Source organism: Denticeps clupeoides, chromosome 7, assembly GCF_900700375.1.
Source record: "Denticeps clupeoides chromosome 7, fDenClu1.1, whole genome shotgun sequence".
NCBI lineage: Eukaryota > Metazoa > Chordata > Actinopteri > Clupeiformes > Denticipitidae > Denticeps > Denticeps clupeoides.
In genome coordinates, this window is record NC_041713.1 from 22,505,105 (window position 1) to 22,522,860 (window position 17,756).

Below are 17,756 nucleotides of genomic sequence, written 5' to 3' on the forward strand. Positions count from 1 at the left end.
TCCTGAAAGCAGTTAGCTTCTTGTCCTCTTCTGCCATTGCAACGTTATTGAAGCCAGATGTCAGGTCCATGGTGCTGAATATGGCATTGCCGCCAAGGGCCGGCAGACAATCTGCTTGGTAGGGTAAAGGGTGTGCTTCTTTGATCGTTCGAGCATTCAGCCACCGGTAATCGACACAGACTTTTTGATGATCTCCCTTTCCTCCATATCAGTCAACACATGTCGGAGTTTCTGGTAGTGTGCTGGGGGTACACGCCTCTAGGGTAGCCAGAACGGTCTGTCGTCGGACAGATGGATACGATGGACAATGTCCATTGCTTTCCCGCAATCAAGCTTATCCTTGGAGAACACACGCTCGAACTTCTCGATCAATTGCAGCAATTTGATTTTCCAATCCAGCGACACTTCACAGGAATTGATGTCCAAAACCTTCGATCCCATTTGCTGCAGATCATTGCTAATGCTGGAGCTTGAGTCAGCTCGTAATGTTTGGTTATGTAATTTGGTGTCACACGAACCGGGACCAGAACGAGAGAGACGTGTAGGAGGAGACAAGAAACCTCGCTGCGGCGGGACGCAGGGAGGCAGGTAAGTTCCTCCATGTTAATCTGCGAACGCAGACAGCGCGAGCCGCAACACCACACTGAAGTTGTCGTTCGCGTTTTAAGACACAAGACAGGGCAGGACAGGGCGACAGGAAGGAGTTCGGGAATCAGGAGAACAGAGAGGACAGGTACGGCGAGAGGCAATAATGCGCTCCACAGTGTATGCGGGTCCCCCGTCGACGATGCGTGGCGGTGGCGGATCCGGAGGATGAAGCGAGGATCTGACAAAGGGTTTGAGTTTCCAGACATGAAAAACCGGATGGACACGAATGGCAGGAGGGAGTTGGAGACGGTAGGTGAGGGAGTTGATCCGGCTGAGGATCCGGAATGGCCCAATGTATCGAGGGGATAGTTTGTGTGACTCAGTCCTGAGACGCAGGTCTTGGGTGGATAGCCACACTCTCTGTCCCACTCGGAAGCACAGTCGCCGGGGGTGCCGGCGGTCGTGCTGGGTGGACATCCTTCGTGAGGCAATGAGGAGGGCCAACCGCACAGATTTCCAGGCCTTTCAGCAACCACGGATCATCTGACGGGCCGAGGGGACCCCACCTGCAGGCACCTGGTGAGTGAAGATGGGGGGCTGATATCCATGCCAGTTGTGGGCCAGCTCCGCCCAAAGGAGAAACCCGGGCCAGGTGCGTTGGTGTTCCGACGCAAAGCACCACAGGTATCGTCCCAGCTGTTGGTTGGCCCTCTCCACCTGACCGTTGGAGGCGACAGAACGCCTTCCACACAGCTGAGACGAAGAGATCAGATCAGAGACGATGTCCTGGGGGAACCCATGGAGGCGGACCACATGTTGAAGCACCAGAACGCCCGGCGAACGAAGGAGAGGGTCTGTTGGCGTCCTGGATGGCCTGAGAGCATGGAGGAATGGCCCCAATGCAGTACATTGGGCCGGCAGGTATTTGGGACGTACAGGCACCCAGGTGGGGTGTTGGCTGGGCCAGGGTCGGACACCTGGGCAGCCCGGACCTTCGTCTCGAGGGACCACCGGAGAGGGCCTAGGATGTGATGAGGAGGAAGAACGGGTTCGGGGTCAGAGGATGGTGAGTCTGGGGCGTGTTGACGGGAAAGAGCATCGGCTTTTTGATTTTTGGACCCGGGACGGTAGGAGAGTTGAAAGTTGAATTGCTCGAAAAATAATGCCCACCTCGCGTGGCGGGGATTGAGTATTTTGGTGGCTTTGATTGATATGAGATTTTGGTGATCGGTCCAGACCAGAAAGGGGGTGTCACTGCCTTGTAGCCAGTGCCGCCACTCCTCGAGGGCCCACCTGACTGCCAGCAGCTCACGGTCCCCCACCCCGTATCGTCGCTGTGCAGGGGTGAACTTCCGTGAGAAGAAGCAACACGGGTGCAATTTCCGGTCCGGATCGTGTTGAGAGAGGACGGCGCCAGCACCCACCTCTGACGCGTCCACTTCTACAACAAACGGAAGGGAAGGATCTGAGTGTTGAAGAATGGGGGCGGTGGTGAAATGACGACACAAGGATTTAAAAGCTTGAATGGCCTCAGGGGTTAGGTAGAACGGACGTGATGAAGGTTTGGTGAGAGCAGTGAGGGGTGCTGTGACTGTACTGTAGCCACGGATGAAGCGACGATAGAAATTCGCAAACCCAAGAAACCGTTTCAGGTGTTTTACCGTCGTGGGTAGGGGCCACAATGCCACTGCTTCCAGCTTCTTGGGCTCCATGGCCACACCCTGGAACGAGATGATAAAACCCAGGAACGTGGTGGAGCGCTGGTGGAAGGCGCATTTCTCCAGCTTACAATACAGTTGATGGGCGAGCAATCTCTTCAGTACTGCTCTCACGTGTTGGATATGAGATTCCAGGGTGGGCGAGTAGATGAGCACATCGTCCAGGTAGGCATACACCCACCGTCCCAGCATGTCCTGGAGGGCATCGTTGATGATCTTTGATCGTTGCACAGACCAAAGGGGATGGCCAGAGATTCAAAGTGACCAGTGGGGGTTATGAAGGCTGTCTTCCACTCGTTGCCCTCTCGGATGCGAATCAGGTTATAGGCCGAATGGAGATCCAGCTTTGTGAAGTACTTCGCTCCCGAGAGGGCGTCGAGGGCGGTAGTGGCGTTCGATTTTTGATGGTGATTTTGTTGAGTCCCCAATAATCCACACATGGTCGCAGACCACCATCCTTCTTGTTCACGAAGAAGAACCCTGGGCGGCCGGGGAAGTCGAGGGGCGGATGGTGCCATTCTAGAGCGCCTCCGCCACAAACCGCTCCATGGCCAATTGCTCTGCTTTCGAGAGGGAGTAGAGATGTCCTTTCGGGGGAGTGGTTCCCGGCAGCAGGTCAATGGCCATGTCGCCTGGTCGATGGGGAGGCAGCTGGGCAGCTTTGGCTGGGCTGAAGACGGTGACTAGGTCGTGATAGCAGGAGGGGACATGGTCTAGGACAAGACGGGTCAGTGGCAAACGTTCATGCACATCGCGGCCCTCCTCTCATCCCCTCTCTGCTCCCGCAGCACACTGAGGTGACTACCTGTCAAATTTAAGACCTGCTGGACAAGGGACGAAATGTCCTCAAACTTGGTAAATGTCTCACTTCTTAACTTTTTCTTAGTACGTGTAAATTCTTAAAGGAAAATTCAGGGTAAGGAAGCAAACCAATAATAGTCAGGTTGCTAGTTGGAATTCCAAACCGCCAAGGTGCCCCTGATCAAGTAGCACTGTCCCCAAACACTGCTGCCTGGGTTCCTGTCATGGCTGCCTACTGCTCACCAAAGGTGATGGTTAAATACAGACGACACATTTTACCGTGTCACTGTGTGATGTGTTGCAGTGTTTCACAATGACAAAACTTAAAACACAACACTAATACACAATTACAATACTGTCACATTTTCTTTTTTGGTTTTTGTTTCGTTAACTTTTTGTTTTATATTCCACAGGCCTTGACTATATCAGAAGCCACTTGAACTGTCATGTCGAGAAGCACATCAGTGAGGGCTCCCAGTCATCTGAGGAAAAGGACCTTTTTTCCTCCTTGAAGAAGGCCGGCCTGCTTGAAACAACCCAGCAGTTAGATGCCTACCTGGGGTGCCCAGGAGACACAGTGGCGGTGCTGAAGTCCTTCCCAGCTGAGTGCCAGCTATCACTTAAGCTTAATCCAGCACTCCCTGCCTCAGCAGCCTGTGAAAGACTGTTTAGTGTTGCAGGGCTGATCTTCAGGCCAAGAGGGGTATGCATTGGCTCAGAGAACTTTGAGAACCAGATGCTTTTGAGGCTGAACAAAGCTTTTTGGTAACTCTGTTGTAAGCGGTTGTGAGTTTCATTGGGAAACTAACAGTTAATACTGTTCAGAAAACAATCGTCAGAGTGTTTCCCAATCAGAGGCCGTGGGTGGATAAAAACATTCGCGGCGCTCTGAAATCTCGCACCGCAACCTCACACGTTGTACGTCAGGAAAGTGGTGAAGGAGGCGAAGCAGCGCTACGCTAAGACGCTAGCGATGCTATGGCTGCTATCTCAGTCGGTGATCCCCACATGCCTCAAGGAATCCATCATTGTTCTGGTCCCAAAGAATCCCCATCCTGCCTCCCTCAACGACTACCGCCTTTTGTCCCTAACCTCAGCAGTGATGAAGTGCTTTGAACGGCTGGTCAGAGACTTCATCAATTCTTCATTACCGGACACACTCGACTCACTACAGTTTGCCTACCGTCCCAATCGATGTACAGACGACGCCATATCACATCTCCTCCATACAGCACTCACCCACCTGGACACTCGGGAGGGAAATTATGTTAAAATGCTTTTCACTGACTATTGACTATTCATTTTCATTGACAATCACCACCAAGCTGGAGCACCTGGGACTCAGCTCATCTCTCTGTCAGTGGATCTCCAACTTCCTAACTGGGAGACCACAGGCAGTAAGGATGGGCGGACACGTCTCAGCCTCCATCACTCTCAGCACTGTGTTTTCAACCCCCTGCTGTACTCTCTCAAGGTAGGGTTTCACCTTTAATGTAATAGTGATGGATGAAGCGAATATAGTTTGCAGTTATAATGGGTCACTTAGCCTTATTGCATTCTAATCTGTCAGGAACTTCAGAGACAAAAAAAGATAGGGGAGCTCTCAGTGCTGGAGTATAGGAAAGACTGCATCAAGATGATGTCCACCATCATTCAGAAAGTGCAAGACAAGAGCCCATTAAAGTATCCCTCAGTTAGGCAGGTTGCCTGTTTGAACCCCAGCAGGATGTATTTTGACCCAGACTGGTGCCAGAGAAATATGACTAAGCTGGTGCAGAGGTTTCTGAAAAAACTGCATTTATCAGGAGGAGTATCCGCTGGTAGGAGAGAATACAGCAGATCAGTCCATGTCGAAAACTTAGTCTATTGATAAAAAAAAAAACAGATTTATATAAATCTGGTATGTGTATATGGACAAAATGCATCAAAATGTTTTTTCTTCCGTTTGTCTTTTTTGTGCAGGTGATGTAATTATCCAGCAGTTTAGTGAGGTCTTATCTGTTGGAGCAAGAAGTGAGACCTTTCTCTCCTACAGACCCACAGAGAGTAGACTGGATGCATTTGTCCATTGTGTCCTGAGCCAACGCTATCAGGAGCTATGGGAGTTTTGCAAGAAAGTTATTCTCTTGTCCCATGGATAAGCAACAGTGGAGAGAGGATTCTCTGTGAACAAAGAAGTGGACACCTGCAATATGCAGGAAGACACAATGATTGCCCAAAGATTGGTCTGTGATTATGTTGGCGTCTGTGGGGGAGTCCACAAAGTCCATATCTCAAAAGAATTATTCACATCTGCTGCATCAGCAAGGTCCAGTTACCGAGTGCATCTAGAAGAGCAAAAGAGGAAGAAAGTCACTGATACCCAGGCACAGAAGCGGAAAGCCGCAGATGAAACCATAGAGGAGCTCAATAAAAAGCAGCAAACTCTGCAACAGGTGTCCAGCAGCTTACATAAAGATGCCGATCAACTTGCAGAAGAAGCTGAGGGGAAAAGCGGAGCCTTGATGGCCCAACTCATCACAAAATCAAACACACTGAGGAAGAGATACAAAGAAAAAATGTGTGAATTAGATCAAGTGGAAGCTGAGCTGGAGACAAAGACTGAAGAACTCAGATCTATGCCATAATTATTCCATTTAGAGTTCACAGAATTTGTTAGTACTGTAATGTTTTTTGTTGTGAAATACAGAGCAATGAGAAATGTATATACTGATCGTCCTTACAATAGTGTTAACATCAGAATCAGAGTTATATGTTACCACAGCAAGGAATTTGGTAACTGCTCTCTTTCTTGCTGTGATCTGTAACCACTGACTGGTGCTTCCCGTGTTCTCTCCATGGTCCTTCTGTGTCTTGAATACAAATTAGCAGGACTGTTGGAGGAGTGAGTGGGTGAGAAAAGGCGGCCAAACCCACAGGTCTGTAAACTTCTAGTAACTGTAATCCAAAAATGACCCATGTTGTGTCATGTTCTCAAGTATTTAATTATTCATTCTCGTAACTCCAGACAGAGTATGTTTAGCATCTCAGTTCTATTGGAAATTAAGGATTGTGGGTCATTAAGAAGCACCAGCCAGAGTAGATTTCTTACCCCTTCATTTTACCCCAAAATAATCTTTACTTCAATTCCACTGTCCAATTCCATTCGTTGCAGTCAAAAATGTATTGTTGTATTCGTCATGCAAATGCTAAAATATTCAAAAATATTATAAAATGTATTTGAATAGATATATATTTATTTTGTACTTTAATGTGATTAAAATTGTTTGTGAAGTGATGCAACTGCATCATTCATCCTCCACACACAAACATGACGTAAGCAACCTGTAAACACAGCCTGTCCAGGATTACAGGCCCATTTTATAAACCTGCAGTCATGAAAGATGAAACTGTTGGTCTGGTGAAGTGCTGAATCTAAAGGTGAACTGCGTTGGAAGGTTTTAACCCTCCATGATCAGTGCATTCAGCCTTGAAGAAAACCTTTCAATATTCCTCTCCTTCTTCATCTTCCTGTCCAACACTGTCAGCGCCCACTTCTTCGTAATCCTTCTCCAGGGCAGCCATGTCTTCTCTGGCCTCAGAGAACTCTCCCTCCTCCATACCCTCTCCCACATACCAGTGGACGAAGGCTCTCTTGGCATACATTAGGTCAAACTTGTGGTCCAGTCGAGCCCAGGCTTCGGCAATGGCTGTGGTGTTGCTCAGCATGCATGCTGCTCTCTGCACCTTGGCCAGGTCTCCACCAGGCACCACAGTAGGAGGCTGGTAGTTGATGCCCACCTTGAAGCCAGTGGGACACCAATCAACAAACTGAACTGTGCGCTTGCTTTTGATGGTGGCAATGGCAGAGTTGACGTCTTTGGGCACCACGTCGCCACGGTACAGCAGGCAGCAGGCCATGTACTTACCGTGACGTGGGTCACACTTGACCATCTGATTGGCTGGTTCAAAGCAAGCATTGGTGATGTCAGCTACTGACATCTGCTCATGGTAGGCCTTCTCCGGAGAGATAACCGGGGCGTAAGTGGCCAGGGGGAAGTGGATGCGGGGGTACGGCACCAGGTTGGTCTGAAACTCAGTCAGGTCCACATTCAGGGCACCATCGAAGCGCAGGGAGGCGGTGATTGAGGACACAATCTGGCCGATGAGCCGGTTGAGGTTGGTGTAGGTGGGACGCTCCATGTCTAGGTTTCTGCGACAGATGTCATAAATGGCTTCATTGTCCACCATGAAGGCACAGTCGGAGTGCTCCAGGGTGGTGTGGGTGGTCAGGATGGAGTTGTAAGGCTCAACCACAGCAGTAGACACCTGAGGAGCTGGGTAGACCGCAAATTCCATTTTGGACTTCTTTCCATAGTCAACAGAGAGACGCTCCATTAGCAAGGAGGTGAAACCAGAGCCAGTTCCTCCACCAAAACTGTGGAAGATCAGGAAGCCCTGGAGCCCAGTACACTGGTCAGCCTAAGAAACAAAACTGGTAAGAAAAAAAAATGAAACTAATGAAATGTGGAAAAAAATAAATAAATATACATACCAGCTTGCGGACACGGTTAAGAACCATATCAATGATTTCTTTTCCGGTCGTGTAGTGGCCACGAGCATAATTGTTTGCAGCGTCCTCTTTCCCAGTTATGAGCTGCTCTGGGTGGAAGAGTTGACGGTAGGTACCTGTGCGAACCTCATCTGAAGGGGAGGTGCCAAAATAAAATCATATTAACAAAATCAATTGAATAAATAAATTAAACTGATTTACAAAAATTTATATTAGCAGAATAGAGGTAGAATTTTTTGGTAGAATTTATATTTGAAGTACAGCTTACCAATGACTGTTGGCTCCAGGTCCACAAAGACAGCACGTGGGACGTGTTTACCAGCACCAGTCTCGCTAAAGAAGGTGTTGAAGGAGTCATCTCCATCTCCAATGGTCTTATCACTGGGCATCAGACCATCAGGCTGGATTCCATGCTCCAAACAGTAGAGCTCCCAGCATGCATTGCCCATCTGAACTCCTGCTTGGCCAACATGGATTGAGATACATTCACGCTGAAGGCCCATGTAAAACAGTGAATATACAGTAAATGAAAACATATCAGGAGGGTCAGTAATCAATTATTCATGTGATTATAATATGCAAACTTATTTCACAGGATTTCACAGAAAAGAACTTCCATGTTTTTTCAATTACTAACAAATTTTCATGACCATACGTATGTTCCCTGAATTCTGTGCTAATGTGGCGGGAATCCTGGAAAATGTTCAACTAAAGTTAACAACCATTAAAAGTTGAACTGAAACGACAGCGCTTCCTCTGAGTTCGAGCTCGCCAAGTAAAATGGCCTCCATCAGGTCCGGGCACAGACCAGCTTTAAAAGAAGTAATGTGACTGAGCTCTGGAAAATGAAAGCATTGCATGCAGAACCACGTGACTTGGCTTACTAACGTACATTTAGTAAAGATACTGTTCTAGTTGTAAACGTAGAAAAACGAGACCTATGTACTTCATGTTATACAAGTGTCAGATTTCAATGTCTATTTATTCCAAAACTCGGGGCTTGGAAAATTCACTTCAAATTCCATGAATTTTCCAGGTTAATAACCGTAAGAATCCTGTACTTAGCATGTGACACATGTATAGCACGAGTAGTAGCGAAGAATCACACATGAAGGGCCTAGTAAAAGTCGGTAAAAATTGCTAAATGTTACCTTGGACATCAGTAGCCCCGCGTTTTTTTACGACATTTCTTAAATTAAAAAACATTTTCGATTAGTTACTAAAACAAAAGTACACGGTCAAACGCAGAGCACGCACACCTGAGAGCGGAACAACGCACCCCCCACCCACATGAATTAACTTATCACTATTATAATACACAATCCCTGAAAAAAAATGCAAACAGAATATGACCAAAATAAGCAGTCCCTAAAAGCCAAGGGAGAGAGACACGCACCATTTTCGTCAATTCTTTGTTTCTTCTTTGTGGTTTGCTAGTGACTCTTTTGGGGTTTAAATAGTGAGGGGCACAATGCTATTGGTGGAAAACTTTTAATGGGCAGGGCTTATGCGAAATAGCAAGAAGCGTCTTGTTGTGGGCTGCCAGACAGCCAGCTCCGCCCATGACTAGCCCCGCCCATTACATTTTTTCACCAATGTGAAACTTCGGCTATTTTAAACACGTCATCTTACCTTTTGAAATCGCAGAACAATAAATAGAGTCAGAAAAACATAGAGTCAGAAAAACATATATATATGTATGTATGTATGTATGTATGTATATATTATATATATTTATGTAAACTGCTTCACTGGGCTAAAAATAAGACACATGTAAGTGGAAATATCTACTCTGCCTTTTTTTATATTTTCCACTTTTTTGTTTGTGCACCTTAGCAGACATTCACTGCCATCTGAAGTGTAAGACATTTTTCTGTCATAACCTGAGCGAAGTCATGGTCCATGGTTGATAAACATGCTCATGCATGTACAGAATCATCACTGAATTATAAAACAAAAAGTGAATTGTGTGCCAGGGTTCACAGGTAACTAGTGTTTTTGCGCAACAAAAGCAGGAGGACAATGGAGCTGATGGCCTCTCCACAGGAGGTTGGGCCAAAAATCGCTTGCTAAAAGTTGCTCCTATTCACCCCAATAGAAGCGTACGCCGCAGATAGAGAGCCAACGGCTAAGGCCAGAAGAAGAATCTCAAGTCGCCTTCAGAGCTTCCTGTTTTTCATCACTCTTGACATGCTTCGTAGCATTCAAGAATGGACTATCCAACATGCACAGCAAACGGAGCATGCTCATTGGTTCATGGCCATGGAACTATGCTGCGAAACTGCTTCCAAGACATCATGCGACACCTACGCTTTGATGACAGGTCCACCCGCAGTGATCGAGCAAAGACTGATAAGTTTGCTGCAATTTCCAGTGTGTGGGGATCATTTGTCACCAACTGCATCACGTCCTACAACCCTGGTCTACATATCACCATTGATAAACAGCTCTTCCCGTCAAAGACTCGCTGCTGTTTCCTGCAGTATATTGCAACTAAACCTGATAAGTTTGGGATCAAGTTTTGGGTGGCTTGCGACCTAAAATCCAAGTACATTTGCAATGTCCTCCCATATCTTGGCAAGGACCCCAGTCATCCCAGTGGGGAGACACTCTCTGAAAATGTAGTGATGAGGCTGATGGAACCATTCCTAGATAAGAGCAGAAATGTTACCACAGACAATTTCTTCACATCGCTGTCACTTGCACAAAAACTGCTTAGCCGGAAAACCACCATCCTCGGCACAGTCAGCAAGATTCGCCGGGAAATTCCTCAATCCGGCAGACAAACAGATCGCAGTGAATTCACCACTCAGGTATGTTGCAGGTCTTTTGTGGTTTTTAGAATCAACAGCTCCAAGTGTGTCATTGTGTGTAAAAGTGCTATGGAAACAACAATTTCTTATTTATTAGGTGTTTTCAACCACTGCTGCCACACTGACGGCGTATTCAGCCAAACGGAAGAAGACCTTCTATGTTCTTAGCAGCATGCACAGCGTGGTTCGGACTGATAATACCACCAAAAGGAAGCCAAACACTGTCACCCTTTACAACACCACAAAGTGTGGTGTGGATGTGATGGACCAGATTGTGCGAGAGTACACTGTCCGCAGAAGAACACAGCACTGGCCAGTTGCCGTGTTCTATAATATGATTGACATGGCAGCATTGAATGCACATGTGCTATATCAAGCATGCACCGGTAAGCAAGAAAGATGGGTGGACCTCCTGGTGGAGCTTGCACGAGAGTTGGCTAGCTCTCATATGGCTGTGAAGAAGGCAAGAAATGAACAATTGCTTCGGACACAACCCTCCACACCTAGCCCTGGAAAAAGAGTCACGTGCCAGGTCAAACACCAGTGCAAGAACAATCATGCCACTGTGCGATGTGTCCACTGCTACAGATACACATGTGGTAAATGCAGACGGGAGATGCCATGGCAGTGGCAAGATTGTGAGTGATTGCTGAAATGTACTCACTCGGTTTTTATTATTATTTGTGAATATTTGTACAAATGATTGGTTTGTTGTTTATTTTATTTTGTACTGTTTTTATCAATAAATCTCTTCAACAAAGTAAAAAAAACCATGTGTGTAAATTTCTCCCTAAGATATCAATGTGAAACACAAGTGACCTTGAAGTGGCTCAGCATGGCCCCGCCTTGTTTACATGACAAAAACATCTGTTCACAGGTGATTAAGGTTATTAGTTAAAAGTCTTCCAGTCAATTGACCACCCTGTGGGTTTTATAGGTAGAAAAGCCAAATGGCTGGTCTCTGGGACTTCTAGTGTTAAGGACACTACATCAAAGTCGGATCAGCTGCAGTGTCTTTCCACTTTTTGAGAGTGACTCCAAACTCAGACCTTCATGGGTTGATAAATTTGATATCCATCTATACCGTTTGTGAGGTTTTGTCATCAACAAAGAACAAAGTATTTAAAAAGAAGATTTCATTTATTCAGACCTAGGATGTCTTAGAGCAAAGAGAAATGTATATACTGATCATCCTAACAATAGTGTTAACATCAGAATCAGAGTTATATGTTACCACAGCAAGGAATTTGGCAACTGCTCTCTTTCCTGCTGTGATCTGTAACCACTGACTGGTGCTTCCCGTGTTCTCTCCATGGTCCTTCTGTGTCTTGAATACAAATTAGCAGGACTTTTGGAGGAGTGAGTGGGTGAGAAAAGGCGGCCACACCCACAGGTCTGTAAGCTTCTAGTAACTGTAATCCAAAAATGACCCATGTTGTGTCATGTTCTCAAGTATTTAATTATTCATTCTCGTAACTCCAGACTGAGTATGTTTAGCATCTCAGTTCTATTGGAAATTAAGGATTGTGGGTCATTAAGAAGCACCAGCCAGAGTAGATTTCTTACCCCTTCATTTTACCCCAAAATAATCTTTACTTCAATTCCGCTGTCCAATTCCATTCGTTGCAGTCAAAAATGTATTGTTGTATTCGTCATGCAAATGCTAAAATAATCAAAAATATTATAAAATGTATTTGAATAGATATATATTTATTTTGTACTTTAATGTGATTAAAATTGTTTGTGAAGTGATGCAACTGCATCATTCATCCTCCACACACAAACATGACGTAAGCAACCTGTAAACACAGCCTGTCCAGGATTACAGGCCCATTTTATAAACCTGCAGTCATGAAAGATGAAACTGTTGGTCTGGTGAAGTGCTGAATCTAAAGGTGAACTGCGTTGGAAGGTTTTAACCCTCCATGATCAGTGCATTCAGCCTTGAAGAAAACCTTTCAATATTCCTCTCCTTCTTCATCTTCCTGTCCAACACTGTCAGCGCCCACTTCTTCGTAATCCTTCTCCAGGGCAGCCATGTCTTCTCTGGCCTCAGAGAACTCTCCCTCCTCCATACCCTCTCCCACATACCAGTGGACGAAGGCTCTCTTGGCATACATTAGGTCAAACTTGTGGTCCAGTCGAGCCCAGGCTTCGGCAATGGCTGTGGTGTTGCTCAGCATGCATGCTGCTCTCTGCACCTTGGCCAGGTCTCCACCAGGCACCACAGTAGGGGGCTGGTAGTTGATGCCCACCTTGAAGCCAGTGGGACACCAATCAACAAACTGAACTGTGCGCTTGCTTTTGATGGTGGCAATGGCAGAGTTGACGTCTTTGGGCACCACGTCGCCACGGTACAGCAGGCAGCAGGCCATGTACTTACCGTGACGTGGGTCACACTTGACCATCTGATTGGCTGGTTCAAAGCAAGCATTGGTGATGTCAGCTACTGACATCTGCTCATGGTAGGCCTTCTCCGGAGAGATAACCGGGGCGTAAGTGGCCAGGGGGAAGTGGATGCGGGGGTACGGCACCAGGTTGGTCTGAAACTCAGTCAGGTCCACATTCAGGGCACCATCGAAGCGCAGGGAGGCGGTGATTGAGGACACAATCTGGCCGATGAGCCGGTTGAGGTTGGTGTAGGTGGGACGCTCCATGTCTAGGTTTCTGCGACAGATGTCATAAATGGCTTCATTGTCCACCATGAAGGCACAGTCGGAGTGCTCCAGGGTGGTGTGGGTGGTCAGGATGGAGTTGTAAGGCTCAACCACAGCAGTAGACACCTGAGGAGCTGGGTAGACCGCAAACTCCATTTTGGACTTCTTTCCATAGTCAACAGAGAGACGCTCCATTAGCAAGGAGGTGAAACCAGAGCCAGTTCCTCCACCAAAACTGTGGAAGATCAGGAAGCCCTGGAGCCCAGTACACTGGTCAGCCTAAGAAACAAAACTGGTAAGAAAAAAAAATGAAACTAATGAAATGTGGAAAAAAATTATAAATATACATACCAGCTTGCGGACACGGTCAAGAACCATATCAATGATTTCTTTTCCAGTCGTGTAGTGGCCACGAGCATAATTGTTTGCAGCGTCCTCTTTCCCAGTTATGAGCTGCTCTGGGTGGAAAAGTTGACTGTAGGTACCTGTGCGAACCTCATCTGAAGGGGAGGGGCCGAAATAAAATCATAATCATATTAACAAAATCAGATGGATAAATAAATAAAACTGATTTACAAAAATGTATATTAGCAGAATAGAGGGGGGGGGGTCGGTCCAACTTTTTGGTAGAATTTATATTTGAAGTACAGCTTACCAATGACTGTTGGCTCCAGGTCCACAAAGACAGCACGTGGGACGTGTTTACCAGCACTAGTCTCGCTAAAGAAGGTGTTGAAGGAGTCATCTCCATCTCCAATGGTCTTATCACTGGGCATCAGACCATCAGGCTGGATTCCATGCTCCAGACAGTAGAGCTCCCAGCATGCATTGCCCATCTGAACTCCTGCTTGGCCAACATGGATTGAGATACATTCACGCTGAAAGCCCATGTAAAACAGTGAATATACAGTAAATGAAAACATATCAGGAGGGTCAGTAATCAATTATTCATGTGATTATAATATGCAAACTTATTTCACAGGATTTCACAGAAAAGAACTTCCATGTTTTTTCAATTACTAACAAATTTTCATGACCATACGCATGTTCCCTGAATTCTGTGCTAATGTGGGGGGAATCCTGGAAAATGTTCAACTAAAGTTAACAACCATTAAAAGTTGAACTGAAACGACAGCGCTTCCTCTGAGTTCGAGCTCGCCAAGTAAAATGGCCTCCATCAGGTCCGGGCACAGACCAGCTTTAAAAGAAGTAATGTGACTGAGCTCTGGAATATGAAAGCATTGCATGCAGAACCACGTGACTTGGCTTACTAACGTACATTTAGTAAAGATACTGTTCTAGTTGTAAACGGAAAAAAACATTTATTACGAGACCTATGTACTTCATGTTATACAAGTGTCAGATTTCAATGTCTATTTATTCCAAAACTCGGGGCTTGGAAAATTCACTTCAAATTCCATGAACTTTCCAGGTTAATAACCGTAAGAATCCTGTACTTAGCATGTGACACATGTATAGCATGAGTAGTAGCGAAGAATCACACATGAAGGGCCTAGTAAAAGTCGGTAAAAATTGCTAAATGTTACCTTGGACATCAGTAGCCCCGCGGTTTTCTACGACATTTCTTAAATTAAAAAACATTTTCGATTAGGTACTAAAACAAAAGGACACAGTCAAACGCAGAGCGCGCACACCTGAGAGCGGGAACAACACCCCCCCCCCCCCCCCCCACCCACTTGAATTACCTTATCACTATTATAATACACAATCCCTGAAAAAAAATGCAAACATAATATGACCAAAATAAGCAGTCCCTAAAAGCCAAGGGAGAGAGACACGCACCATTTTCGTCAATTCTTTGTTTCTTCTTTGTGGGTTGCTAGTGACTCTTTTGGGGTTTAAATAGTGAGGGGCACAATGCTATTGGTGGAAAACTTTTAATGGGCAGGGCTTATGCGAAATAGCAAGAAGCGTCTTGTTGTGGGCTGCCAGACAGCCAGCTCCGCCCATGACCAGCCCCGCCCATTACATTTTTTCACCAATGTGAAACTTCGGCCATTTTAAACACGTCATCTTACCTTTTGAAATCGCATAACAATAAATAGAGTCAGAAAAACATATATATATACATATATATATATATATATATATGTATTATATATATTTATGTAAACTGCTTCACTGGGCTAAAAATAAGACACATGTAAGTGGAAATATCTACTCTGCCTCTTTTTTATATTTTCCACTTTTTTGTTTGTTCACCTTAGCAGACATTCACTGCCATCTGAAGTGTAAGACATTTTTCTGTCATAACCTGAGTGAAGTCATGGTCCATGGTTGATAAACATGCTCATGCATGTACAGAATCATCACTGAATTATAAAACAAAAAGTGAATTGTGTGCCAGGGTTCACAGGTAACTAGTGTTTTTGCGCAACAAAAGCAGGAGGACAATGGAGCTGATGGCCTCTCCACAGGAGGTTGGGCCAAAAATCGCTTGCTAAAAGTTGCTCCTATTCACCCCAATAGAAGCGTACGCCGCAGATAGAGAGCCAACGGCTAAGGCCAGAAGAAGAATCTCAAGTCGCCTTCAGAGCTTCCTGTTTTTCATCACTCTTGACATGCTTCGTAGCATTCAAGAATGGACTATCCAACATGCACAGCAAACGGAGCATGCTCATTGGTTCATGGCCATGGAACTATGCTGCGAAACTGCTTCCAAGACATCATGCGACACCTACGCTTTGATGACAGGTCCACCCGCAGTGATCGAGCAAAGACTGATAAGTTCGCTGCAATTTCCAGTGTGTGGGGATCATTTGTCACCAACTGCATCACGTCCTACAACCCTGGTCTACATATCACCATTGATAAACAGCTCTTCCCGTCAAAGACTCGCTGCTGTTTCCTGCAGTATATTGCAACTAAACCTGATAAGTTTGGGATCAAGTTTTGGGTGGCTTGCGACCTAAAATCCAAGTACATTTGCAATGTCCTCCCATATTTTGGCAAGGACCCCAGTCATCCCAGTGGGGAGACACTCTCTGAAAATGTAGTGATGAGGCTGATGGAACCATTCCTAGATAAGAGCAGAAATGTTACCACAGACAATTTCTTCACATCGCTGTCACAAAAACTACTTAGCCGGAAAACCACCATCCTCGGCACAGTCAACAAGATTAGCCGGGAAATTCCTCAATCCGGCAGACAAACACATCGCAGTGAATTCACCACTCAGGTATGTTGCAGGTCTTTTGTGGTTTTTAGAATCAACAGCTCCAAGTGTGTCATTGTGTGTAAAAGTGCTATGGAAACAACAATTTCTTATTTATTAGGTGTTTTCAACCACTGCTGCCACACTGACGGCGTATTCAGCCAAACGGAAGAAGACCTTCTATGTTCTTAGCAGCATGCACAGCGTGGTTCGGACTGATAATACCACCAAAAGGAAGCCAAACACTGTCACCCTTTACAACACCACAAAGTGTGGTGTGGATGTGATGGACCAGATTGTGCGAGAGTACACTGTCCGCAGAAGAACACAGCACTGGCCAGTTGCCGTGTTCTATAATATGATTGACATGGCAGCATTGAATGCACATGTGCTATATCAAGCATGCACCGGTAAGCAAGAAAGATGTGTGGACCTCCTGGTGGAGCTTGCACGAGAGTTGGTTAGCTCTCATATGGCTGCGAAGGAGGCAAGAAATGAACAATTGCTTCGGACACAACCCTCCACACCTAGCCCTGGAAAAAGAGCCACGTGCCAGGTCAAACACCAGTGCAAGAACAATCATGCCACTGTGCGATGTGTTCACTGCTACAGATACACATGTGGTAAATGCAGACGGGAGATGCCATGGCAGTGCCAAGATTGTGAGTGATTGCTGAAATGTACTCACTCGGCTTTTATTATTATTTGTGAATATTTGTACAAATGATTGGTTTGTTGTTTATTTTATTTTTTACTGTTTTTATCAATAAATCTCTTCAACAAAGTAAAAAAACCCATGTGTGTAAATTTCTCCCTAAGATATCAATGTGAAACACAAGTGACCTTGAAGTGGCTCAGCATGGCCCCGCCTTGTTTACATGACAAAAACATCTGTTCACAGGTGATTAAGGTTATTAGTTAAAAGTCTTCCAGTCAATTGACCACCCTGTGGGTTTTATAGGTAGAAAAGTCAAATGGCTGGTCTCTGGGACTTCTAGTGTTAAGGACACTACATCAAAGTCGGATCAGCTGCAGTGTCTTTCCACTTTTTGAGAGTGACTCCAAACTCAGACCTTCATGGGTTGATAAATTTGATATCCATCTATACCGTTTGTGAGGTTTTGTCATCAACAAAGAACAAAGTATTTAAAAAGAAGATTTCATTTATTCAGACCTAGGATGTCTTAGAGCAAAGAGAAATGTATATACTGATCATCCTAACAATAGTATTAACATCAGAATCAGAGTTATATGTTACCACAGCAAGGAATTTGGCAACTGCTCTCTTTCCTGCTGTGATCTGTAACCACTGACTGGTGCTTCCCGTGTTCTCTCCATGGTCCTTCTGTGTCTTGAATACAAATTAGCAGGACTTTTGGAGGAGTGAGTGGGTGAGAAAAGGCGGCCACACCCACAGGTCTGTAAGCTTCTAGTAACTGTAATCCAAAAATG

At 45.6% G+C, this 17,756-nt stretch overlaps 2 protein-coding genes across 2 annotated transcripts; both read right to left on the bottom strand.

The window, feature by feature from the left end:
- Nucleotides 1-6,590: 6,590 nt before the first annotated feature.
- Nucleotides 6,591-8,123, bottom strand: LOC114794579 (tubulin alpha chain-like). Its single transcript, XM_028987224.1, has 3 exons — nt 7,928-8,123; nt 7,642-7,790; nt 6,591-7,568 (listed from the first exon to the last, which is right to left on the bottom strand). Exons 1-3 carry the CDS (start codon nt 8,106-8,108, stop codon nt 6,591-6,593), a joined length of 1,308 nt encoding a protein of 435 aa, XP_028843057.1. The 5' UTR covers nt 8,109-8,123.
- Nucleotides 8,124-12,430: 4,307 nt separating this feature from the next.
- Nucleotides 12,431-13,980, bottom strand: LOC114794548 (tubulin alpha chain-like). Its single transcript, XM_028987181.1, has 3 exons — nt 13,785-13,980; nt 13,481-13,629; nt 12,431-13,408 (listed from the first exon to the last, which is right to left on the bottom strand). Exons 1-3 carry the CDS (start codon nt 13,963-13,965, stop codon nt 12,431-12,433), a joined length of 1,308 nt encoding a protein of 435 aa, XP_028843014.1. The 5' UTR covers nt 13,966-13,980.
- Between the last annotated feature and the right edge of the window lie 3,776 nt (nt 13,981-17,756).